Here is a 26,828-nt window from a genome sequence, read left to right as displayed (position 1 = left end):
AGTAAATGAGGTAATTCCTGAGCTGCATTCTGTGTGATGAATGGGTTGAGGAGTTGATCAAATCAAGAGAGGCTAATGCAATGAAACAGTTGCTGTTCTTTTGGCTGCTGCCTGGCAGATGGCAGAGCAGTTGAGGAGAGAGCCTATGACAACAAAACAGGAGTCTGCCATAGAAAATTCTCCAGATTTTGGCCAGAATGGTTGATGATTTTTACCCCCTAGCTATTGGAGCTGAAAGTGGGTGATGAACAGTGGCTAGTAACTTTACTGTGTGGGTGAGATCTGTCTGGGTTTACCTTTATCGAATTCAGGTTAGTGTTAGGTATATGTATTGTGTAAATGAACACATGATGCCTTCCCTTAATTCTGTTGACTTTTGTCCCCCAACACAGGGAAGGCCTCCAGAGCAGTTATAATATTAGGGCAGCAAAACACTTTATATTTCTGCTTTGCTGCCCAAAAGTGAGATATTCATATTAGTTATACAAAATTAGTGTTCTTGTCACTGAGAATTTCAAATTAATTCCAGGCATTCTGATTGAAGACCATCCATAGTAAGCTCAGCTCTCATTAATTGCCAAAAACTCAGGAGGAACAGGAGATGGGGAAAAAAGAAAAAAAAGAGAAGGAATCTTAATGTGTATGATGTCCAGCTTTGTTCTTTGTGAGGATCTTTGATATGTAATCCAAAGATGTGTCAGTTGTGGAAGGGAAGATTCACTGCCACAAAACAAAGTCCTAGTGACTTTGTCCTGGTGTGCATTCTTTTCAAATATTCTGTATAGCTGTGTTCATTTTCTTCAAAATCAATGGATTCATATATGAACTGCTAAATGAAGGGGCAACTGGAATGATGAGAGAAATAAAAATAACCAGCATAAGTGAATTTTATGATTATTTGGCTTGCTTATTTTCCCAAAGCAGAATATGAAAGAGAAAAAGAAATCATGCAGCCTTATTTATTGTTTTGTACTTATGTCTGCATAGAGAAATAAACTTCTTATCTTCTTTTATTACTAGAGAAAGGAATGCTGTTAATTTATCTGAAGGAATCAACTTGCTTTCCTTTACATGCTTATAAAATGGACACTTCTTTTTAGAGTTTCAATAAGATAAATCAAACTAGTTTAAATATTATTTCCAGATATGTGATCTTTTGCATTTTTTTATATCTATATTACTTCTTTTTGTAGTATTATTGTGGTAGATACTCCATTTGGTGGTATTTATATCTATGCTGTTAGGGCACTTGAAGTGATTTGTGTAGTTAGTCTGTAACTCTCATGACTGCTGCCAGAAAAATGGAAGACCTATGCCAGTACTCTGTCATAATGCTGCAGTTACTACAAAGACAACTCTGGGTCTTCTTATTGTGTGGGTAAATTATCTCTATCCATGTCAATATTTTTTTTTTGTTTTACTCATTAATTGGACCATTCATAATTTATGTTTTTGTGGACTCTGGAAGTTGTTTGCTACTGGAAAATCAAATTAAGATGGAGGGATTAATAGATTTTATTTCTGTTAATGGATTCAGTATTTTCTGTTTTGCCATAGCTTATCCTGGTTTTGAATTTGTTTTCCGTAACTGTATGCAAGTATTTCTATTTTCCATGCAATTCTTCATATTACTGTATTGCTTTTCATTGTAGGAAGAAGGCAGTATTGGTTTCTGACCAGAATGGCAAAGGTGCAAAGAGTGATCGTAAGCGTGTGCCAAAATCCTCACTTCAAAAAGAAGGACCAACAGACGACAGGGAGCGTAAAGAGCGGCATGAAGGTAGAAGGCTGGAGAAAGGCAAGTCACAGGATTACCCAGACTTGCCAGAGAAACTTGAGGAAGGCAAAGTGCCTGATGATGAAAAACAAAGGAAGGAAGATGAATATCATACCCGTTACAGGAGTGACCCCAATCTGGCAAGATATCCTGTAAAACCACACCCTGAGGAGCAGCAGATGCGCATGCACGCCAAAGTTTCTAAAGCACGACACGAGAGAAGACACAGTGATGTAGCTTTGCCACACACAGAAATGGAGGAAGCGGAGGTACCTGAGAATAAATTAGGAAAACGCTCACAATTACAGGGAGCTCAGGACAGAAAATCTCTTGTGGAAACTCAGAGGTCGTACTCTATAGACAGAACAGGTGATGTAAGAATTTCTGTTTCTAAACAATTAACTAATCATAGCCCACCAACTCCCAGGCATAGTCCAGTTCCTATAGAACACGTAGAATACAAGAACCACGATTCCTTTATAAAACAGAGCCGCCTTGATCCTAGCTCTGCTATTCTCATGCGAAAAGCAAAGCGGGAGAAAATGGAGACCATGCTAAGGAATGATTCCCTTAGCTCTGACCAGTCGGAATCAGTGCGGCCATCCCCTCCAAAGCCTCATAGAGCAAAAAGAGGCGGAAAGAAAAGGCAGATGTCAGTTAGTAGCTCAGAGGAAGAAGGGGCATCAACACCAGAATATACTAGCTGTGAAGATGTGGAGATAGAAAGTGAAAGTGTCAGTGAAAAAGGTAAGGACTTTTCTGTATATTATGCACATGGCCATGATTTGGGGAAAAAAAATCTGTATTTTTCTCTCTCTTTTCCTCTTTTTAATCATACACTTTTTCCCCTTGCCTTTCTTTTTTTTGCCAACTGAGAAGTGTCTTATACCTGATTACATTTGCTTTACAATGTTTCCTTTTGCATTCTTAGATGAGGTGGTCACAGGTAGCATCAGCTGATGAGTTTCCTTTTCATTCTCTTCCCTCTTTCACTTGGAAGTGACAGAATTCAAGGGTTCTAGTCTATTCTCTTGATGATATCTATATTCCTTTAGTCATTACTTCATTCTTTTGTCTGTATGTAGAACAATTTTCTGAGGATGGACTGAAATTAAAAGTGAGTTTGTAACAATCAGAGATCATTATAAAGCATCATAAGATATGCAAATTTTTACTACATTTAATAAAATGTAGTAAAGTTCATGTAGCCAGAGTTCATTGTTAATAAGGACAAGTGGGGCAAAGGAAGTGTTATGTAGAAAAGAAATGAGAATTGACAAAGTTGTCTAGATGAATTTTCTCTTGAGCTGAGAAGTGTGTTTAAAATCTGTTATTTCAGTTTGTCTTCATCTGTTGATGGTAACACTCACCAGCAAGGAGTAAGTTGTAGCACACTGTGTGCTTTTAAACAAAACCTTGCTTCTGGCTGAAGAAGTTAATCAAATTTAGGGACAATGAAAAGATAAAGTAAGCATTGTCAGAAAAGACTGTAGCAGAACTTACCAACAGTCTTATAATCCTACTTTGTCTTTAGGTGACAGTACAATGAGCTGAAAGCTTTTTGTGTCTTTGGAAGTAGCTTTTAGCTCCTTAGTTTGACTATCTGTGTTTGTACCTTGAAAGTTTCTTGCTGGTATTCAAACTGAAAATGCCAAAGGCTTGTCTGCGTTGCCTTTTAGTTCCTGACATGTCTGTGATTCATATATGCTAACCTGTCTGTCTGTCTTTATCTGGTGTTATGGTCTCCTAGCATTACCTAAAGCTCCAGGAATACATAGCAAAGATAGCATATCCCATCTGAATAACTGCTTGTTTTAACTTTCTAAGCATGAACTTTTCCATGCAAAATACGGAAACTTGCTTTTCTGCCCATTTTAAAGGAAGAGTGCTGATCATACTCTGAAATTTTATTCCAGATTCCACTCAAACAAAAAAATCTCACTTATTTGACTGAATTTTGTCAAATACTGGAATGTATCACACAGAGATTTGTACAGTCTCCATCCTTGCTTAAAACCCAAATGGAAAAGGCCCTGAGCAATCTGCTCTGCTGACACAACTTTTGAGGAAGAGTGTTTGAACTAGGGACTTAAAGTTTCAACTATTCTGTTTTTCCATGACAACACATCTCTTTCCCTTATTTTGTGGCAATGTTTTAAGCTGACATTTGGATTTGTGTGATTTTCCCTGACTCCATCTGTTGGTAGTAGAAGTCAGTAATATAGCATTTATTTTCCATCTTTGTCTTTTGCTTTAGTTATGTTTATCAGTTTGAAGTTGCTTATGAAGTAAACAGAATTTCTCATAATCAGTGTAGGTTATTCTTATAAACTGCAAGGTTGTTGTTACGTAAGTCAAGTCCAGGCTGGAAGTTACTGATATAATTTTGTTATATAGTTTGTGTTATAATAGTCTTTCATAAATAAAATCTTTCAGTAACTGCTTTCAGGCTCATGACACTGCTCTCAGCTTTTGACCAATTTCCCAGTGTACTGTTAAAACTTTAAGGCTTGGATTTCTTTTCCTTTAGTGTTATGAATTCCAGAGAATTTCAAATGTTGCTAAGGGCTTATGTTCTCAATGACTGAATCAAGTTCTTGTTTACCTCTGAGACACATGTTTAGGGTCCGCCTTTACAGAGTGGAGGCCTTGATTTGTATCAGACCAGAGTGAATAAAAATTATTGATAGGAGTATGTTAGGGACCTGTCTGACCACTGATCTCCACATACATGATTCACATTGTTGAGAATTCCTTGGGACTTTATATCTAATTGTCAGCATAAATTTATGTGTGTGTGTCTGTGTGTGTGTATGGAGGGGGATTCAATGCATTAATTACAGAGATATATTTATTAATTGAATAATGATATTTAGTTATTAATTTTTTTGCCTGATTTTTGATATGACTTTTCCATAAAACAAGGATTGTAAATGGAAAGTCTTTGAAGATGGGGGTGTATAGCCCATAAAAAGAGATAGGAAATGTAAATACAAATAAGAAAGCAGAAGTATTTTTGATAGTAAAGTATCCAATTATTTTTAGAATTATATTTTTATCGATACTTGAAATACTCGGGTGTGTTTCATAAAAATAGATGGAAAGGCAGGATATTTTATTACCTAAGAAAATATTTTAGAAATCCCCCAGTACTCTAAAAGAATATATGCTACAGTAAAAGGATTTAGTTTTAAAGAAATATATGTATATAAATAATTTTAATAAATAATTTTAAAATGCTGCTATTATAACCCTGGTTATAATAATCATACACATAATCACATTCTTTGCAGTTTAACAGCATTGTTACAAGCAGAATTTCACCAGAATTTCTTCAGTTCTTTGCTTATGACTTGGGAGAGATAGTGCACAGGTTCAAAGTCACAGTGCTTTACTTTGTAAGCCCAGGAGGGTCTGGAATCCATCCTCTCTTATCTAAATGTTAGCTCAGCCAGAAACCTGGTGCCAAAGTAATATAGATGAAGCTAGAAACTTTGAATAGCCCTATTAAAAAAAACCCCAAAATCTTAAAATTAATGTTGGCATTTGGTGAGTGCCAATATGAAATGATCTGCAACTAAGTAATAAAGATGTACTATTTTCAGTTCTGTGTTGAGCAAATAAAATAGAAGTTTCTGTGAGAAACAGCTTACAGAGATCTTTAAAAGCAAATGATGCCCCAGAGAAAGATACAGTACAGCTAGAGCAGATAAGACTGTATTGAAAATCAATAGCCCGAAAGGTCATATAAAGCAGATACTGTGCAAGTATTTGCATTTCCTAGAAACAGATTAGTATTGCATTACCCTATCTTCTGAGCCCAAAAAACCTTCAAAAAAGAATCAACCTAATATAGCTAATACATCCTCAGCTATTTACTTTAGCCATTTAATATGTATTTCTTCAAAAATATTCAAATAATTATGCACAAAGACTGGGAGATACTTTGCAAAAAATAAATGTCTTTTGCAATCCACTGGCATTTTACTCCTTTGGTGGAGGATGCAAAGATTTATGTCAAATTGTTTCCATGTTGGAGTAAATCTAGAGAAAGAACTCTATACAATGTCCAAAAAAAATTGACGAATGTCATCTCAAATTCTTATTAAATTATCTACACCCTTTACAGGATGCTACAGATTGCTGATAATATTTTTCCTTCTATTATTAATAGAGTCTGTAGAACTCCTTTTTTTTGAAATCTCTAGTAGTTTAAAAATAGGTGGTCTGAGTTTCCAGTGAAGTCCTGGCAAGGTGAAAGGAATCCTTGTAGAAGGCATAAATTGCATTCATACTTGCTTCAAAGACAAGCTAGAGTAGCATAAATCAGACTTAAAAATTACATTCAGACCTCATTTTAAAAGTAATAATTTCTATCTACTGCCATCCAGTGAAGAATACAAATTGTATTTGGCACAAGTTTGAGAAAAAGTATTTTCTTTGAACTTAAAAAATAAGAATTTGTGTAGAATTAATAGGTTTGTGTCCAGATGAGGTTGTCTAAAAGTTGTTATACCCATTGATGGATACAAGAGATACACCAGAATTTGTCATGCAACCTTTGAAACTGGAAGATGAAGTATTGTTGGAAATTGGAGCAATGTTGAGGAGGTATTGCTCCAGTACTTTTACGTAAATAAATGTACCCATGATTTTACATTTTTCATACTTATTGTTCATATTTGCCTAAATGAGTATTTTGTTCACACACTTTAGGCTTGAAATTGTGACTAATACTCACAAATTAGTAGTAAAATATTGAAAACCTAAGTAAAACTCACTCTGTATACTTGCTAATGGATTTACTTGGGAGTGAGGAGAGAATTATAGAATTGGCATCTTCTTTAAAAAACAAACTCCTGAAATCGCTTTCTGTTTTCTTTCAGTGATGTGATCTTTTTATTCATGCCTTTCTCACGGTACTGCAAGGAACAGGGCGACCCAATTTAATTTAATTTCATTCTTATGACTTTAGTTTCTGGTTAGAAAATGCTATGGCGGGGATCTTGCTGTTTTCTTGTATTATTCTCAGGGGGTTGTGAGCAGGAGGAGAGGATGTGGAGGTCAGGAGCAGAAAGGGATGCTGTGGTTTGCTGACAAATGTGTCAGTGCTGGCTCAGCTCCAGGAGGGAAGGACCTGGCCCCTTCCTCCGTCCTTTTCTGGTGTTTCAAGGGTCCCTTTGGGTACTTGTGCTTGGGGGTGCTCCCAGGGGAAGGACAGAATAAATTATATCCTTGCCCCAATGATTTGTTCCAAGCTCTGTAAATATTGTTGACACAGAAGGTAGCTTGGGGACTAAGAGAAAAACCACACACGTGCAGTAGGACCTAGAAAGGAACCAAAAGAATGCATTGGGAAAGGGCTGTCGAGAAGAGGAGGCTGGTTTGAAATGTTTTTAGTTAAACTTTTTGACTGAGGTATCTTCGGTCTGGAATGTAGGCACGTCAAATTGTATTGCAACATCTGCTAGCATATTTTAAGATCTGTTTGTTTGGAGAGTTGGGCATGGAGTTTTAAAACTGGAGCAGAATTTGTTTAAAAGTGTGGCTGAGATTTAACTTAGTGTAAAATAAAATACCCTTCCTAGGAAGATTGCTGGTTTTTAGATATTAGTTCAAATTTATCTTCTTGTCCTTGTGCAGTAATTTAGACCTGCATCTGAGTCAACTTTTAATGGAAATACAATTTAAAATTACTCTAGTTTCAGAGTTTTGTTCATTGCTAACATTATTCACTGCTATCAGTATTCAGTGCTTTTGAGCAGCTGAAATTATTTACAGTGCTTGTGGAGCTGTAAATATGTGCTTGTTAAATTAGACTTGGGCAGTAAAAAATCTGGTTTGTGTACATGAAAGTAGTTAAAGTACATGCATATGCAAATGAGACGAGCCGAACATGAATGGGGAAAAGAATCAAATTGTTTCCAAGATATCCTGCATTTCAGAGAAATATGTAACCATATAAATGAGGATGTCATGGAAGATATGTGAATTTCCCTTTAAAATCCTAATACAGTCCTTTTTCTAGTTTACCTTAGGAAGGTTGTGAGCATGATGGAAGGGATTCAGAAGACACAGAAAAATATCACCAAGGTCTATAAAACATCATAAATCAAGAAAGGTGGGATGGATTGTGCTTGAATAGTTTAGGAAAGAAGCAGGGGGGAAAAAAGGAAACAGAAAGAAGTGGCTGGAGGTAGAGAGGTTGAGTGAGTGCTCCCCTCTTCCTCTGGAAGGCTGAGTTACTGCTAGGAAGGTTGAAGCTTTCTGCCAGAAACCCTGAGGACAGATAAGCAAAGTTAAGGAAAATTGTAATCATAACTTCTTATTCAGCTGAAATGGAGGATTCCTGAAAATAAAAATCAGTTTCAGAAACTGAGAGTGCTGTATGTTAGAAATGCTGCTGCTGTTCCTGTGGCAGGATCTGAACTAAGTTGGGAACATCTGGGGCTAAATTCACAGTACCCCTATGTGTACCTTATTCTTTTTTGTCAGCCTGTAAGCCATTTCCAGTACAAATATACCTAATAATCTGATTTTTGAAAAGAAAACAAGAAATGCACCTTTTGACTTACCAAGGTGATGTCACAAACTATTAAGTCTTGATTTCTTTCATATTTATCACAGATGGCAAGACCTTATATTTCATTATTAATATGCCATGTCTTATGGATTGCTTGATTTTTCACAAATTCATGATTTTATTAGTTGTTTGTTCTTTGTCACTTACCTTTCTTCTGCACATCTAATTAACAAAAAAGCAACAAATTTGTCCTAATAGTAATTTTTCCAGTAGTAAGATGATTATTTTAATTACAGGAGGGCAGATACTGAAGCATGGATGGAGTCTTCTGTTTAAAAACACTTTATGTTTGACATCAGGGCACCTTTACTTTCAGGAGCTATGAATGTTTGAACTTGTAGAGAAACCCAGGAGTTCTATAGGCTTCTCCATGAAGGATCCATTCTCAGGACCATTCAGCAGTCAGTTTTTTTCCATACAGAAATCATTTCAGGTAGCAGGCATGTGAATGTGAGTGTGAACTCTGGGTCATGGAGCACTTTTTAAGGGTCTAAGAGGGAGATGAAAAAGCTTTTGAAAAGCTTGTCCTAATTTTAGCTGCTGAGCAGTACTTTTCAAAGTACTGCTATGAAGTTAACTGGACTTTAAACTCAGTAACTTGATATATAGCATGGTGTTATAGCCAGAGGTTGATTCTTTATTACACTTCTGCTATTCAGTACTTTTTATATGCATGCATTTTTTGTATACCATAAAAGTTATGTGAACTGCTACTCAGCATTTACTGTTACTTTTTTGATCTGAGACTTTAGAGAAAAAGAGGAACTGTGAAGGATGAACCAAACTGCATTTGGTAAATCTGCATAATTGCATAGTCTGTGCAGTGTATTGAAGGATGAGTTTAGGTCTTGGAACTGAAATCCAAACTTTGCATTTTTCTACCTGTATGGAAAATCTGTCCCACTTTGGGTGAAAAATGAAAGCCTATGCAATAAAAAGGTAAAACAATTATTGGCTTCTAGAATAATACGTGCAATGTTATTGATTTTAATTTTAGTTATAGAGTAAACTAGGAACAATTCCAGTTTCTTTCTTTAAGCATTACTTTGAGTAGATAGACTGGTCTATATGAGTTTTCTAAAATCAGTATACTGATAAATAGCTCTAGGAAAAACTTGATTGTGTCAGAAAGAAGATTAATAATTATGAGATGCTTGTGTTTCCTTTGAATAAATATGCACGGTTTCATCCTGTTCCTGTCCATTTTGAATGTCCCTCTGAAAATCGTTTTCCCATATTTGCTCATGTGTTTTTGTATTCTTCTAATGATTTCTTTGTTCCTTCTTTCTCCTGTACAACATGTGGGCTTTAAAATCAGGGACTCCCAATCTACACTTTGTAATCTCTTAAGCTGATTCTTATCTCCATTTCTCCTGTTGCCAAGCACAAGTGTTATGGTTTCAAATATGCCCATCCCATTGGTGATATTTACTGACTACTAAATGAAAGGGCCATTCTTTGACTTTTTTTGGCCAAGTAATGAATTGAGGCACATTTTTGAGCTCCTCAAGAGAAGGATGCATGGAAATTGTCTGTTAGGGTTTATTCTTGGCCTTTGTCCTGCCTAGTAGTAAACAGAGAGTGCTTGCTGGACAGAGGCACAGCTGTTCCAGGGATTACTTTAAAGGCACAGAATGTGAATGACAACCCGTTTGGCACTGGCTGACACTATGGTGTAAGTTGTAGTCACTTGTTCCTTATTTATTTGTCTGCTGTTTTATTGCCTTGCATTTAAATTGCAAGTTCAGTGGAGTCCAGATTTTCTTTTAATGATTATACATTGCCTAATTTTGTGAGATTTCAGTACATGACTGAGACTCCAACTTGCCTTGATGATAATAAATTAGAATGCTTATTTAGTGCAAGGATTGCTAAGTACCTTTTTGGTCCATTTATCAGCACCCAGCAGAATTTCAGGTTATGTTCTAGTGTCCTCTGACATGCTTGCATTCTCTCATAGATAGCTGCAGGTTGCCTCCATGAGCCTAGATGCCTGTTTTCACTACATAGTAATTTGTTGCTAATCACCTAAATTACCCTTTTATTTGCCCGTTTGGTTTTCTTATTGGGTATCAAAATGATTCGTGTGTGTATACTATGTATATTGCTATGTTTATAAATATTGTGAAACTCTTTCTTTCATTTTTTCAGACTTTATAGCCTTTTTCCTCCTTTGGGTTGGTGTCTTTTCAGTTTTTGGTTACTTTGTTTTTGTGGGCTTTATTTCAAATGGCATTATGAGGTACTTAGTTAATTTGTTTGTTTTACTGATGGAGCCACTGCTAAAAGATACAACGATGTGATATTTGTGTGCTTTGGACCTTTCTGCACTTTTCATTATTTACCGTCTCCCCTGCATTTTTAAGACCTTAATATAATTATTCTGATAACTGAGCAGGTTTGTTTTCTGGTCCAAGTAAAAGACTCTTCTAATGTTTTAGTTCAAAGGGAGACAGGTGTTTTGTTTTGCCATTCATATTGAAAGTATATAAGGACAGGGCAGGGTTTTACAGTTCCATTTTCAGATTAATAGGTGTTTTTGTCTTTCCTGCCAAAGTTTGCTGTGAGAATACAAAGTCTGCAGGCACAACATGCCAAGTGCAGCATGAAACTAATTATTGATTGGCTAGGGCGTGTAGTGGACAGCCAGGACCTACCTGCTGCTGGTCCAACGTGCTGTCAGTTCACCCCTCCCTCAGTAGATACCCAGCTGCTCTAGATGTTGAGAGCTGAATTTGTTACATTTTTAGGTATTCCAGCACTTTAACTCTCTGCATTTGTACATGTCTAACATCTTAAAAATACCTCTCTCTTATGCACATTCCTTATCACATACCCTTGACTGACTGTATATGAAGAGCTTTCTAATTGCTAAACAGCTTCAAATTTTTTTGGTAAGAATGGAAATCTTGGAAATACTGTGATGCTATGCAGTAAATGCATGCTCACATCATTATTGTTTTAGACCCTCAATATTAAATATTTTATTACACATTCTTTTAAGCCATGAGGGAACTCCTAATAAAACATTTTATTTAGAACAATTTATTTTTACATTTTCTTCCTCTCTGTAAATATGATCTTTTCTATTTTAAAAAAGAAAATATCAGCATTCTTTACTTTGTGACCTGTAAAGGTCTTTGCTGTACCTTATGTGCAAACTGGACCGAGTGCAACTTGCTCCATTGAGCAAGTTGAGAAATATGTGTTGTATGGTTCATTTGGGCCATAAATACCATGGGATTATTTGCAATTTTCAATGCAGATCTGCAGAAAATTTAAGGATGAATTTAAATTTCATTACACAGAGGTTCTGATTGCATATCAGGTTCTAGTTTAATACACATGATAAGTCACTGTCCCTCTATTTTGCATTCCTTGAATACCTCTCAGGCATGCGTAAGGCAAGACAAAATGTTTTTAGACATGTAGCAACATGTACACATTAATTTCTAGAATTTAAAGTTCCAGTATTTTTAACCTAGCCCTCAATTTTGTAATTCTTTCCTCTGCAATATGAGCTCCAATTCTAGTTAGCTATTCTCAAAATGATTGTTGGAAAAAAAGAGTTCTATTTAAAGCAACTTGTCATGTTATTTTACCAGTTTTCTAAGGAACCCAAGTTCTCAGTATGTTTTAGAATTTTCATGGAATAGGTTTGTGTAGACTTTAGGGCACAGACTTCTTTTTTCCTCTAAAATTCTGTGGGGCTCTAGATCTGCTTAAGAGTTTTCAGTCGCAGAGTAGAAGTCACTTACTGAATCAGATGTGAGCTTTGAAATTTACTTCTTGTAGTAATAAGTCAGTGTATATGTTTAAATGGTTGGCTTGTTATTAATTTTGTTGTTTTAGTGAAAACATAGGTACCTTTTCACTGGAAATGTAAACTCAAATATAAATGTAACTTGCTATAAATTCAAAAGAACAATTTGTAAAACTTTGCTGGCTTCAATGAAGTTTATTAACTAAATAGCATAAATCAGTTAATAAATAGAAATTATCTAAAAATATAAAATTACATTAAAGTTCAATATAGTTACATTCTACAAGTAGGTAAATATTTCTACATTTTTATGCTATGCTATTAAAATAATTAGGTTCTAAGAATTTATTTTCCCCTGTTGCTCAGAGAAAACAAAAACTCCAGATATGGCCCTTTTGAAACCATAAGGCCACATGTTCTTAAACCATTAAAATTGTGCTTAATGAACCACTAGATGGAGCAGTCAAATCTCCCTTTTTTTTCATCAGCCTCTGTGCAAAACAGTTTCTCTCAGCACAGAGAGAATCTGGAAATGCAGGCACACTTAACACTTGAACCAGGAATTTAAAAGCTTTTTTCAGATTTTATCTGCATGCACATTTTTTTCCATAGGCAGATGTACATTGTCATTTAGTGTTACAAATGATATCTGGGATGTGTTCTGCATATGGAAATTACACTGACACAAATAGCTCTATAGAAGCAGTTATTCATTTCTTGAATTGAGTCCTATTCTCAGGGAAGAACACAACAAGGAAAAGGGACTCTTGTTTGAGGATCACGAGCTAGATTTTCAAAATTTCAGAAGTTCAGAGTTACACATTTACACATGACTCTCTATGTTTGTGCTTAAGGAATCTTGGTTGAGCTGCATATTCTCTTCCTACTTTCCCACAGTATCCTTCCAACCTAATTTTCTAATGCATAAGAAGCACTTGTTTAATGAGACTGCATTAACTGCTTCAGGAATGCTGCAGTCAAGTGAGTTCAGGAACAAAAATAAAATATACGATAACATATAAGAAAATATTTTCATATTCTTGTTTTGCTGTCATTTCATAGCACTAACGTAAGATTTTTCTGTGAGGTGTACAAGTTTCTGAATGTGTATGTATATATGAAGTAGAATATTTGTGTGCTATTAGAAGGCACTTCAGTAAGTCTGTTCCAGTTAAATACTTCAGAGATCATGATATGTAGTTAACAGGGCATTATCCTAGAGGCAGGGAAGAGAGCTATGCTTGAATATACAATCCTGCAGATTTTTATTATTTGCCTTTGTCTTGTCTTTGAAAGTCAGAATGTTCAGCATTAAAGATCCTCAGCAGGTGTCACAAGAGAGGAAATACCATTCTGAAGCAGCTAGATATAGTCCTTGGAGTTCCTCAGCCCTGCTCCCACTTCTGGGGTGGGAATTTCAGATCCTGGCACTGGTGTCCTGTCAGTTCTGGGTAGGAGTGACACACAGCTTTGCAGAGCAGGAAGCTCATACTGTGCAAAGCAATGCTCCCCAGGTGACTCTCTTTAACCTGCCTGCTCTTTATACAGTTCTCTGTTGAAATGGAGATGAGCAAAAACTTCTGCTCTGGCAGTGAATGCCAACCAGTGCCGTGAGCTGAAGGCTAGTGATAACCACATTTCTTTCAACTCTGCAAAGCCTTGGGTCATTCACAAATGTAATGGCAGCTCTTGCCTGTCATGCTCCAGCATGCTACCACAGCGAATTAGTGTAAGTTTATATCAAAACACATGGTATGCCAAGGAATATTGTATTCTCTACAGGCTCAGATTTTACTTAAAATATAGTATAAAAGTGACTTGCACTTACAGATAAAATAGGACCTTACAAAGGAACTCAGAAATCCAATTTTAAATAGATGCAGGTTCTCAAAACTTTCTAGTGTTTGCTGTTTCTGCCAATTTTTGTGTAGCATGCTGAACCTTATCAGTGTACCAAGGTAGGTACAGTTATCTCCCATGGGAGAGTCATTATGGATTTGCCAGCTGGGGAGCTGTCACTCTCTTTAAGCAGACAGAGCAAAACAGTCCCCTACGAATGGAACTGAATGTTTAGAAATAAATCCAGTTGTTCAGCTGCTGGCTCTTTTCCACGGAAAGGTTGCTCTGAAATCAGTTATAAAACAAGTTGGTTAAACTGTTCCTATTACCAAGTTTTAAATATCACTATTAAGGAAGTCTTGGGGAATGACTATTCCTACAAGCCACTGAAACACTTAGGAAGACAATTTTTCCAGTGAGCAGTTGTTTTTTTGTTAAACAAATGTACCACTTACATTTTGACTTCTCTTAAAAAATATCCTTAAAAACTACAATATAGCAGTATTGTTTCCCTGAAAAAGAAAGCTGCAGTAACAATTATTAATATTAACTTTAGGCACGTTGCCATCATAACATCACTTAGCTGTGCTATTGTGGACATAATCTTACTTTGCCCTAGAAAATTTCTATAAAGATTGGGAATAAATTTTCTGACAATGCTTAAACAACATGGTCACCATTAAACCCTGCATTTAGACGTGTAGTTTTATTAAATTATTAGTAATTATTTAGTTTTATTTGTGTGGATGGTATATAACATTTTAAAGTAACAGAAAATGCTGCTTAATAGAAGCTCCTTTTGGGATAGTCAGTACATATAGTACTGCAGCTTTAACTTGTGGGTTTTTGTTGCAGCAGACCTCTCGTTAGGGATAGAAATGAGCCAAGACACAGACTCTCATTCAACAACATGGAAAGGGTCCCAGTTTATTCTTCTTTACAGCTTTGCCATCCTGACTGACTACAGCAAGCTCCCACTGTGGGGTCCAGCTGCAGGCTCTGACTGCTGGCTATTTCCTGCTGGACTGTGACTGCAAGCATTGGTTTGCAGACTCTGAACAGAGGCTTTCACCCAGCTCAGCTGTGACTGCAGGCTCCAACAGCAGCCTCTGACTCCATCAGACCCAGACTGACCTCACAGCAGATCTTCTACTGCAGTAACTCTCTTCCTTATTTTCTTCTTGTCTCTCCAGATCACTCCTTCTTCCTTAAGGCTCCTCTACCTCCAAACTTGCACTTAAGTACCCAACCCACCCCTTTTATCACATTTATCTTTATTAGTCACAGCTGCAACCTGTTAAGGGCAAGGCTGTTCCTCTTCTTTGGGAATTAAGATGACTGTGACTTATCAGGGGTAAGGTCAGCTGTAATCTCTTCTTCTACACCTACAGGTTTAAACCTGACATTTTTTAGATTTAATGGGAGGAATCTGAATTGTAGAATGATTCAGAAATTAAATCATGTCTACATCCAGTTAGGTAGTAAGGAAATGGAAAGAATGTGAGTTAAAGGGTCAAAATTTTCCTGAAATACAGAAACAGAATAAAATAGTAACACACATGTGTCTATCACCCATGGCTGTATGACCTTTCAATCACAACCTATACAGAAATTAGTTGAGAACATGTGTAATCTTTTGATTTTCACTTTGTAATGGGGATCGAGAGTATTTGAAGGGGGAAAAAATAGTTGTTTTAAGGAATTTTGGTAAGATTATGTGGCTGAATTAAATAAGCTGTAATGACATTGTGACCTTAGTTTGATTCTCCTACTTTGATGTAATCTGGGTTTGAATGGAATGCATTTTGCATGACTTCTCTCTTGGCAGGAAAACTCAAGTGCAGGTGGATGCCTGCAGCCTCTTCTTACAGGCTGAATGGATTGCAGCAATTTGGTTCTGTCAGTTCAAGCCTGTACTTGAGTATGGCTATCAAAGGTGGTGCTGGCATACCAACCCTTCAACCCAGCTCATCCTGCATCAGGCAGGGAAGGGACTTTGAATATGGGTCTTCCACATCCACTGTGCTGTGGGGTGTGGGAGCTGGGGGAAATCTGGCTCTGTCGAGACAGTAATACAACTAGAAACAGTAGTCAAAGTTGGGGACAAAAATAGTATTTTGATCCCATTGATTAGTAAATTGAAAAGTCAGTGCCAGTGATTGGTCACCATTTAACTGAAAACATCTGGCTTTGGTTATCAATTGGATAACTGAGCAAATTTCTTGAATTAGGGTTTGTTTAAGATGACCTTTGGGTCTAAAAAAGAAGTTATCCAGCAGATCTTTTATAGATAAGTTACTTACTGCCCTTATTATGAAGAAAAATACTCCACAAAATCTTCTTACACACAGAGGTCAATTCATCATCCTATGATGCCAGAGGAAGTTCAGAAATCTGTAAATCTGACAGTGGCTGCACTGTTAGATATGCACTGATGTTTTCTCTTGATAGTCAGTAGATCCTCCTCAGTCAAGGCCAGTTATCAAAATGAGCTATCTGAAGAGTTGTTGACTTTTTTAGTAGATAATATAAGTAAGATAAATGCATTACAAAGTTACTGAATCATGAAGGTTGGATGGCAAAGATCTCAGCCACTGCACCTATGGGATTGAAGGCCCAACCTAGGTTTTCTAGGGTGAGTGTTCATTTTGTCTCTTTCCAGTTTCACTGTCACAATCATCTTCCTCAGAGGAGTCAAGAACAATCGAGTCAATCACAGGTGGAGGAAGAGGAAATGAAACATCAGTGGCAGAACAGTACTGAACAATTGACAGTGGAACTTGGAATGCTGGCTACAAAAGCAATAAATAGCAGGGTGTTTCTTTGCTGGCTCTTTCAGACCTGTGTGCTTGAAGGAGTTCCTATCACTAAGTTGTACAGAAATGCTCTTCTGTCTTCCAGTCTGCTGCAAAATGATGGGTGATGTTCTGTAGAACTCCCCTAGGGGACCTTTAGAAACAAGGTGGCCAAGCCTTTATTCTGGGATGCCAGTGGGAGACACACCACAGCCTGCTCCCAAATGTGTGCTCTTTCATGGTGTTATTCAGACAGATGCCAAGTTACTTCACTTTGACTTTGAATTTATTAGGTTGGAACAAGATTTGAATTGAAAGCTGTGGAGAAACAACAGCATGACATAAAAGACCAAACTTATTAGCTTCAGCATATTATTCTGTTGATGAGACAACCTAATTTCTGCTTTGGTGCTTTTTAAATATTTTGTTATCTGGCTAGGAATATAAACAGAATATGCACATGCCTGAAAGGAAAGGAACTTTGATGAGCTCTAACAAGTTTGATGTGTGTTTAAGGAATGTTTAATTTAATGTTAAGACATTCCTTTAAGGAGCTATATGTCTTTTTCGCCAGAGGTTCTTAACCTCTTGTTTTTTTCAGTATTTGTGAAAAATTTCACAATTGCTATGCCAATCTGTTATCCCTTCTTCAGAAGTGTGTGAATGTATGTATTTCTGTATTTATATATAGACATCTTTCTCTGGTAAATGGTCAAACATTATCTTTGCAAATTGTAACTATTTTGCTAAAGAATCCTAAAAAGAGATTGAAAAACATTCAGTCTCTTCACTGGGCCATCCCTTACTGAAGAGAAGATGTACTTTTGCTGCAAGGGTTTTAATTAACTCAGTCTTAGCTAAACACTGCACTAAAGCCTATCAGAAGCAAGTATGTTTTTTCTAGTGAGTTTAATTCTGAATGCCAAGCCAAAGACTACTTCAAGTTTTCTATGATCTCAGTAGAGCTTTTTGTGGTCTGGAGTGCTTCTAGCAGAGCAAAGGAAAGCCTTGTTTCTTCCCCATGCATCTTTGTTCTAGTCCTTTTTATTGTGTCTAACATTTTACCACCAGTCAAACTCCAGTCCTTTGTCCATCACTTGAGTCAGACAGGTCAGTTTTCCACCCACTTCACAGTTCACCAGTCAATCCATAGCTCTCTGATTTGGCTGGAAGGATATTATGAGAGACTTGGTTGGAAGCTGGGCTACACTTACATTAAACAGTATCTGCTGCTATCCCCCTGCCTACAGATCCAGCAACCGTACTGGGCAGGCAAGATTTGCCCTAGGTAAAGCCATGCAGGTGGTTCCCAGGCACCTTCTTGGCCTTCATGTGCTCAGGACTGCATTCTAGAAGGATTTGTTCCCTAACCATCTCAGTATGTAGTTTCCCAGGTCCTTTTCTTGCCCTGCTCTTAGAGGTGTGGTATGAGGCTTGTCTAGTCACTATTCATCTGCCACAATAGCCAGGACCTTTTGAAGCAGATCAGACAGGGCTACAGTGCAAAATGTCATATACAATACCTAATATTGTATCTAAGACTCCTGCAATTGTATTAGAATATCTTCCCCACTATAACTTGGCTTTGAGGACTGGAAACTGTAACAGATGTTTTTTGTTGTTTCTCTGATTTTCTAATTCAAATTCCAACTTAAGCACAGAGGTTTCTTTACTCGAATTTCTCTTTTTGTGCTACAGAATTAAGCTTAGGACCATTCTCTGACTTTCCTCTTTCTAAAAAGTGTTGTAAAACTTTTGGTTGAGAGGACAGTTGCATTTCCACCCAGGCATAAAACTAAACAGTATGTTTAATGCTTGGAATTTGTTCTCTTAAAACTTGAATAATGGTAGAGTTGTGTGAGATTGTTCAATCTCATGCTTTTCTAATGGTCTTAAAAATTTCTGTAACAGATTAAGATCTGGACCAACTATTAGCAAGAGGATTAAGAAGGGCTAAAATACGATGGTCAATATCTAACTATCAGATGTGTAAGGTAACATGCCTCAGAAGATAGTGGCAATAAAATCATTTGCATGGGTAAAAACCTGCAGAGATTACAAAGGCAATGCTATCTTCTGCAAAGTTTGAAAGTATGTTATAACTTAATTATATATATTTTTAGTAGGAAAATGGAATGATGTCCAGTTTTACAGTTAGTTTCCAAGTGCTTTGATACTATTAATGGATGTAAAAGTAAATGGACCAACTATTAGCACTTTATTCTTAAGCTGTCAGATGAGCCTTTGGGGCAGCCAGAAAGGCTCAATGAGTCTGGGGCTGGGAGGAATAAAATCCACCCATAGGGATGAGTAATGGATGCTGGAGTTGGTGGTTCTGTTCTTTTCTGTAAAACTCCCTTTCTGACTTCAGAACATTCTTCTGTTGCTCCTCTCTTCCCTTATTTTCAGCAAATACTTGCAGACACTTTTACCGTCTGAAGCTGTTTGGCTGGGCTTCTTAGGCAGAACTTGGGCAGAACTCATGGCTGGGGATAGCAGTAAAATGGGCATTGAGAACTACCTGCTGGAGGAGAGGGAGGGGTTATCATGTAGGGGAGTGGGAGACAGTGAGAGCTTTAACAACACCATGAGGCTGAGGTTTAACAAACAACCTTCCTAAATGTTTGGGAAAACTGTTCATTATTTTTTTCACAGACACATGTATGCTATGGGAATGTCAGAAACTCTTGAAATAAGTCAGAAAACAAGCCCTTTATAATACAGTCTCATTTACAAATTCTGAGGTTCTAGCAAGCAAGAATTTTCCATCTATTGACTTGCATTGTGACAAAATCCCCTGCCTTATTTAGTTTGTGCAGTCAGGTGGGGTGATGTGTGTGTTCAGGACCCAGGTGTGCTGCTCTGAAAGTAATGCAAAGCCCTCAATGCCTGCCCTGGCACAAGAGAGGTCATCCATCCTTCAAGGAGTAATGCAGAAGGCTCAGGGGATGTACTGTGGAGGCATCAGGCATTTGGCATACTCGGCCCTTTGTTTCTTTTGCAAGAAATGTTTCTGGCTTTAGAATAAAGCTGGGTCTATGTTCCTCAGTCAGTAGTAGATGATGACTGTCTCTTGAAATATATTAAGACTGGACACTGTTGTCCTCCAAAAAACCATCTCCTAACAAGGGCATGCCTGTGAATAAAGCAGAGTTAGACAGTTGTATGTTCCTCATGCTGACACGGTGCTACTGGGGACACTTAGTCAGCAGTGGCCAGGGATATTCTGTGGCTTTTGCTGTTGACTGACATGTGGGAGTGTGAAAGAGAGTGTTCAGTACCTTGGGTTTGAGCCAGAATTAGAGGGAAACAACTTCATTGTAAAGGTATTTTCATTATTACTAATAGATCCATATCGTGTTAAGTATGAAGGAGCTGTAAGCTCTCATTAGCTTTACTATTTATATTTTATCCCTTCTAAGCTTCTCTTTGTTTGCTTTGCTTTCTTACATTTTAGTTCTAAACAGCAGGGTTTTTGTCTTTTGGACATCCCGCATTGTATTCTGGAAGTCCTGCAGTATGTAGATAGGCTGCAGAAAACCATCTATTTGTACAGAGGAAGGCTATCTCTGCCACAGAAATAATTTTATTGTTGGATCATTTGGATACCATTGCAGTAGATTAAATTCTTCAGTAAATTCTATTAGCTATAATTCTCTAATCATCCGGCTTTTGCAAATACAAGTTCTGCTTTTCTGTTTTATCTTGAACATGTAATTTGGAATACAAGATGTTATTTCCTGGGAGTTTTTATTTGGAGTACATTTTTCTTATATAAAATGATGTTTCCATGCACACATCTGTTATATATGAAAATAATTAAATTATCCTATTAATTTGTAAAAAGTGGTATCAAGGGCTGTTAGTGATTTTAGTGTGCTGGAAGTAAATCTGCAGCTTAGGATGTTTTATATAAATTTAAAAAGCCACATTTCCTAAACAAAATTGCTTCATCTATGCAGTTGATTAAACTTGTTCAGTGCACCACTGCTGAATATAAATAATAACTGCAGCAGTAGTATTGATTACTTAGGTGCCTGAGCTTGTGTCTACTCTTGGCTTAAAACCACTAAGAAACTTCTTTCCTGTTCTATCCAGAGAGGAAGGAGCTTTCCCCCCCTCCCTCATCTTTTTTCCTGAGGATGGTTGATTCTGGATTCCTAAAATCATTAACTCTTTCTAAAGACTGAAACTCCCTGTCATTGCAGCGACCGTGTAGGAACTAATGCAGTAATCGATGCTTGCACTACACTGCAGAGATCTGTTCTGATGACAAGAGCTCTCGTTAGCCCTGCCTGGTGTCACCGGTGCTCAGTGCTTGACACTGCAGAATAATTTGGCTTAGGATCAGGACGCAAGGACCTCATGACTTCTTTTCTATCCTCTCCTTCACACTGAAGTGGATTTTTGCTGGCATTACGGTTTTGCTACAGTTGCAGGCTGGATTCAGCAACCTACTAGATGCCAGTTGTGCTTTAAACATCCTCTTGCTGGAGCTGCTATGTTTGCTGGGTTTCTTCAGTTTCTGCTCCATACGTTGCATTCAGGGACAGGTAAACAAAGAGCTATATAGTGCTGAGGTTTTAATTGTATTTTTTTATTTCTCATTTTTCAGCAAAATTATATCCTTTTATGAACAGATTTGTTTAACTGTGCAGTTCTAGTGGTGGTGTTGTATCTTCTGAATGTTAATTGTAGCATATATTCAGCTTAAAGAGGAAATAAACAACCATTTTGCCTTTAAGTCTGTGTTTCAGTTATGTTTATATTTTGAAAGCTCATGTGTTAAATATAATTTGACAGTAGTGATGCTATATGGAATGAGCTTTTAAACAAAAATCTGTATTTTGAAAGTGCACCTCAAAATAGAAACGTGTTTCTGAAAAGTAGTAATAATACTCCTATTGCATGATGACTTCTGCATTTTGGAGAAGTCAAGGATAAAGAATTTAGAAATTTACTTCATCATCAAACTCCTGTACATAGAATAAAAATATGTTTATTTAGCATAAGATGAAGTTATGATTATAATAATATATGGGTTATAATAAATGTACAGTTCTGATTATTTTGTACATTATTTCTGCCTGATCATATTGATGCATTGCACTTTCTGCCCAGGGAAGGACATCAGCTTCCCCCTTCTGTATTTGAAATAAGGTACTCAGCTAAATCACTGAAGGATCACAGGGGAAAGTGAGAGGAAGAATTCACCATTGCAAGTTCCTTGGGGATTATGCAGTGTGTTGAGAATAATGAATACCTTTAAAATCCTATATCTAAGTAGCTGATAACACTGTCTATAAAAATTGATTTTGAAAATTATGTTTTTCACTGGAATAATGAATCCTAAAGATATGTGATAGAATAAGTCATGAAAGAGGTTTTATCCTCTTGGAAATAATGTTTTAGATACTACATTTTAAGACATATATATTAGAAATCTATTTAATTTCAACAGAGTTTAGAGGAGAATTAGAGTTTCTGAGGGCAGAATATTGAGGGATGCATTGGAGAAAATGTGATTTAATAGCAGTCAAAACAGAGATGGAACAGAAACAGCAGCAGGAACATCAGGAAGACAAAATGCTGAGCTTGGGAGAGACAATGGTCAGCCTTTGCTCTGCATGGAGTTTCAAGGATAAGACTGGAGAACACCTTTGGCTAAGCTAAGGTCAAAGCCTTGCACTCCCTCACGCTTAATAAGTTGTTTACAGATTACATAAAGAAGCTAAATCCCTGTTTCTTCTTCAAGCTATTCACTGTGTAGATGGCTGCAAACTGCATTCCAGAGGTCTCTTGCACACATTGGCAAACTTAGGCGAAGAAAGTGAAATTTGGGGTTGAGAAATACAGAGCAGTGCCCCCCTGAGTTGTGGTGATTCAGGGCTGTGCTGTGGGCAATGGAGAGACAGCAGCATGTCTCCAGCCTTTGGACTAGCATGGACCTGGGACATCTAAAAGATGCTTTAAAATCACACCGAGCCCCACACCCCCTGACTGTAGAGATATAATGGACTATTAAACCAGACTATCTACAGCTCTCTGTCCATTAAACTTATATCATCTCTCCCCCATAATGACACATCAGTATCCTAAATATTCCTCTCTGAAAACTGAACTGTGTGCTGCAAGGACAGAACCTGAGAGCATGAGCACTCATCAAGGTCAGCTCTTATGTCAGGGTATTGGTTAAGTGCAAGGCTGCCCAAAAGACAAACCATGATGGGCAATAAAACAAAACAAAGTCCCCGAAACTAACAACAAAGCCTGAAGTTCCTCACCTGTCTGACTTTTGGAGGTATTTTTGTAGCAAAAGTAGGAAAGGCACTGGAGTCTTGGTCTCTGGCCAGCCCTGTAACTTGCAAAGGGCAAGGATAGTGGTTTTCCTACAGCAGGCAGGCTTGTATGCCATCCTCTCCTGTTACCATTGAGATCAGTTATATCCTCCTCATCATCCTCTGCACTGCTAGTTCTCAACTGGTGGATTCCTCCCTGTTTCTACACTTGTTTATCCTGGGCTGAGTGTGGAGCCATTTCCTTGTCTACTCTGAGCCTGATCCTCTATTTCCAGTTTTCTAGTTTGTCAGGATAGCTTTGAAGTCTGGTTCTGGCCTCCTATAAAAAGCCACTCCTTTGTCCTTGGGGTCAAGTCACTCACAAGTCAAATATGTTTCTGTTTTATTACATAGAACAGTAGTATGAGTGAACCAGGTTACAGAACCAGGTTAATTAATACTTGGGGGATATTTATTACCAATTTTAGCCTACTACGGTTAGAATATATTTCGAATATTATTTTCTAAATAGGTTTTCACCTTATGCTAGGCACTTTTTCTGGTGTGGCTCTTAACATGGCATGCTCATAAACAAAACTCCTGCTCAACTGAATGTATTTTATATCTCCAGATAGAACCAAATGTATCAGATTCTTTACATAGTATTCTAGATTGGCAACTACTTGGTACTAGATACTAAGTGGTAGGGTCTAAATAGTTGCAGAATTATCTCGGTTGTTTTTGCATACATCGCTGTTTGCATTATATTTTGTGTTTCTAATTTTGTCTTGTGTGCTTCCTGGTACTCGACCACTATAAGTTACACACTCAAAGGGAACTTTCCATTGATTCTTCCAGAAAATGAAACATTTATGATTTAGTTGGTCAGTCTTTGACTGCATTTCTCCCTCTTCTGAATTGGCCTGGTTGTGCTTCTAATGTTGGTATTATTTCTTAAATGCTTCCATGATTGCTAGACTCCTTTTGCTGTTGTGGCTGCTTCCTTGTTTTCTCTAAGTTTGGAATGTTTTGCTTTGGTTATTTGGCAATGGGATTTTTCGTTTTGTTTTGGTTTTGGTTTTTTTGATAGGAAAGTTTTTGACTTTTTTTCTGCTCAATTTCATTCCCTTTTTGAAGATCATGAAGTTTATTCATGTTCACATTCTTAACTACTTCCTCTCTACTAGTGGGAAGCAAGGCTCCAAAGATCCTTTGCTCATTGTTTTATTAGTGTCAGTGATCTCTCAGAGTGCACTCCAAAGATTCTCGCTGCATTATTCCCCTCTGAACTAGAGAAACAAAATCTCTCATTATCTTCTAATGCAGCATCATTGAGGATATTATTGAATGATAATTAAAAAACCCAAAACAAACAGAAACAATAAAAACAAAGAAAAACACACAAAAAAGACCAAATCAACAAAAAACAAAACAAAACAACAAAAAACCACCCCAACAAATCCTCACGAGACTTAATTGTCCTAATTTGACTGGAATTTGTCCTTAATTGTCTGGAATATGACCCCATCATGGTACTGCTGAAGTGCTTTTCTCTTTAATTAGAGAGTTTCATCTGCTGTATTTCCCTCTATTGTCCTGAAGCTCAGAACAACCAATAGCCTTCTTTTTTCCCATTCTCAGACGTTCTTTTCATTAGATTATTAATTATCTCCCCCAGTTTTCTTTAAGATGAAATAATGAATAACAAGATTATGAAATACAATTATAGTCACTTCTCAAGTATCTTGTGCAGGTTTGCATGGTGGGCTCTGTGTGTCTATGTTGGACAAAGGTCACTGCCTTTCTCCCTTTCCCTGGTCCTGTGGATGATGAGAAGCTTTGCTTGCATTTGCTGTTGTTTCTATCAGCATGCCTATAAACACTGTGTGTTTTCTTCTGTATCTGAGCAGAAATGCCTTTCTTCTTTCCACACAGATGTAGAAAATGTGTGTTCAAGTAAGTTTCTCTGGGCATTGCCTGTTTCTGTACCTTATTTGCAGTGTGTACTACCAGGGCATTGATGCCTTCCTGGCTGTTGTATCCATGAGACTTCTAATGTGTGAGCTGCTGCTTTACAGCCTTTCAGACATTTTCTTTCCGATTTTCTTCATTCTTGTTAAAACTTCTAGCTATTGGCAGTATAGAAACAGCCTAGGGTTCGAGGAGAGTTATTTTCAGCTTTGATTTTTGATGATAAATTGTTAATAAATCGGTTTTTAACAAATACTAAAGTAAAAAACTTAAGTTTTAAAAACTCTGAGGAAAAATACCAAGGAAGACCAAAATGGAAGTATTACCTTTTTTTTCAGTCAAAACCTACTCAATTGTTTTAATGTGCACAAGAGATAGGGAAAAACATCTAAGCCAACCCACAGGGAAAAAAAATATTATGCTGAAGAACAGTGTGCTGTATTTGAAGTGCTGGGAATTCTTTCAGAACAACAGAAAAAAATATTAAGAACTTGTCAGGCCTTTAGTCTACTGGGTAGCTATGTGTACATATGTTTCCAAAATTATGAGACCATGTGACTTTTTGAGATAACTTGCTATACATTTTTCAAATTTCATTATATACCGAACAAAAATATTATTAAGAAATTATGTCAAAACTGAAAGTGTTAATTATATGAAAAAGGAACTCACTGAAACTGTTGACACAAGTTAGTGTCAATATTGAATTGGAATCAAATAGAAATAATAAATTTATTCAGAGAAGCTCTAAATTTCCTGAAGGACATCTCCTTCCATTCATATAGAAAATTAGATTCCACTCAAGAGAGCGATCCCAGTCAGCAAAATCAGAGACAACAATTAGACAGCAAAATTTTCCTTAAATCTTTAAATGCCACAGTATCAAAATCAAAATGTTTGCCTGTTGATTTTAAGTTCCTGATGCTAACCATTTTTCTGGTATCTTCAAGAAAATATTTATAATGAACCTTTAAAATAACTTTCAGAATAATGGAAGTTCATGCATCTTGCTTAATACTTTACATCTCTAAGTCTGTCACACGTTGTCATGAACCTACAGAATATGCTTTTGAGGACCATCCCTCTGTGAATCATACACATGCTTGGACTCACATGCTTGCAGTAAGACTTACACATCCTCAGAATAGCACTTGAAGTGGTCTCTGAGATAAAAATAAGCATCTAGCTGGAAAGGGGTTGATGAACTTTTGAAGATGCTGGGTATTTGAGTGAAGTTACTAAATGTTGGCTCAGGGAGTTCATGAGAAGATTCCCTAGACATTCAGGAAACAGCTTTCTTGTTATGTCCCTTGTGTCCATGTTAAAAATTTCAGAAACATTCAAAATCCTCAATTTGTTTACTAGATGGCTTGTGACTTTTGACTTTAAGCTCCCATTGGCAAGATTGGTAACCCTTGCTTTCAGTAATTTATAAAGCCTTAAAACAACACTGAAATAATTCAGGCAAAAAGTCCATTTTGTGAAACATAGAAATGAGCCAGGTTGTTTTTGTGTTGGAAAGTCTTTTCCAAGTCTATCTTTTGAGCAGCCTTCATTCATCAATGAACACAAGTGCAATACTTCATTATAAAAAAGTGTATGTCTAACCTGTACACCTAATTAAAATCAAATCACAGTCTATGACAAAAAAATTCTTTGTTAAATAAACATCTGGATAAGAAACTCATACTGTATTTTAAACAGATTACAGAAAATTGTCTGTGGTTACTGTGCTGCAAAGAGAGAGAAAGGACAGCAACACACACGGACCTCTTTGGGGAAAAAAGGCCAATTTTATTGTACTGACAGCCCGTATTTAAAG

At 37.0% G+C, this 26,828-nt stretch overlaps 1 protein-coding gene across 48 annotated transcripts in view; it reads left to right on the top strand.

Moving 5' to 3' along the window:
• RIMS1 (regulating synaptic membrane exocytosis 1) overlaps positions 1 to 26,828 on the top strand; it is a 311,085-nt gene that overhangs the window by 142,621 nt on the left and 141,636 nt on the right. For 42 of the 48 annotated variants that reach the window (XM_088162186.1, XM_088162183.1, XM_088162189.1 and 39 more), the window contains one exon: positions 1,653 to 2,524. In XM_088162186.1, the coding sequence (XP_088018312.1) occupies positions 1,653 to 2,524 (872 nt within the window). Of the gene's footprint in view, positions 1 to 1,652; positions 2,525 to 21,073; positions 21,311 to 26,828 lie in introns of those variants that run through there. The other 6 variants (XM_088162178.1, XM_088162188.1, XM_014870231.2 and 3 more) reach the window with 6 other exon arrangements.

The sequence above is a fragment of the Sturnus vulgaris genome, chromosome 3 (genome assembly GCF_052056855.1).
Source record: "Sturnus vulgaris isolate bStuVul1 chromosome 3, bStuVul1.hap1, whole genome shotgun sequence".
NCBI lineage: Eukaryota > Metazoa > Chordata > Aves > Passeriformes > Sturnidae > Sturnus > Sturnus vulgaris.
This window is presented reverse-complemented; position numbering and strand designations above follow the sequence as displayed.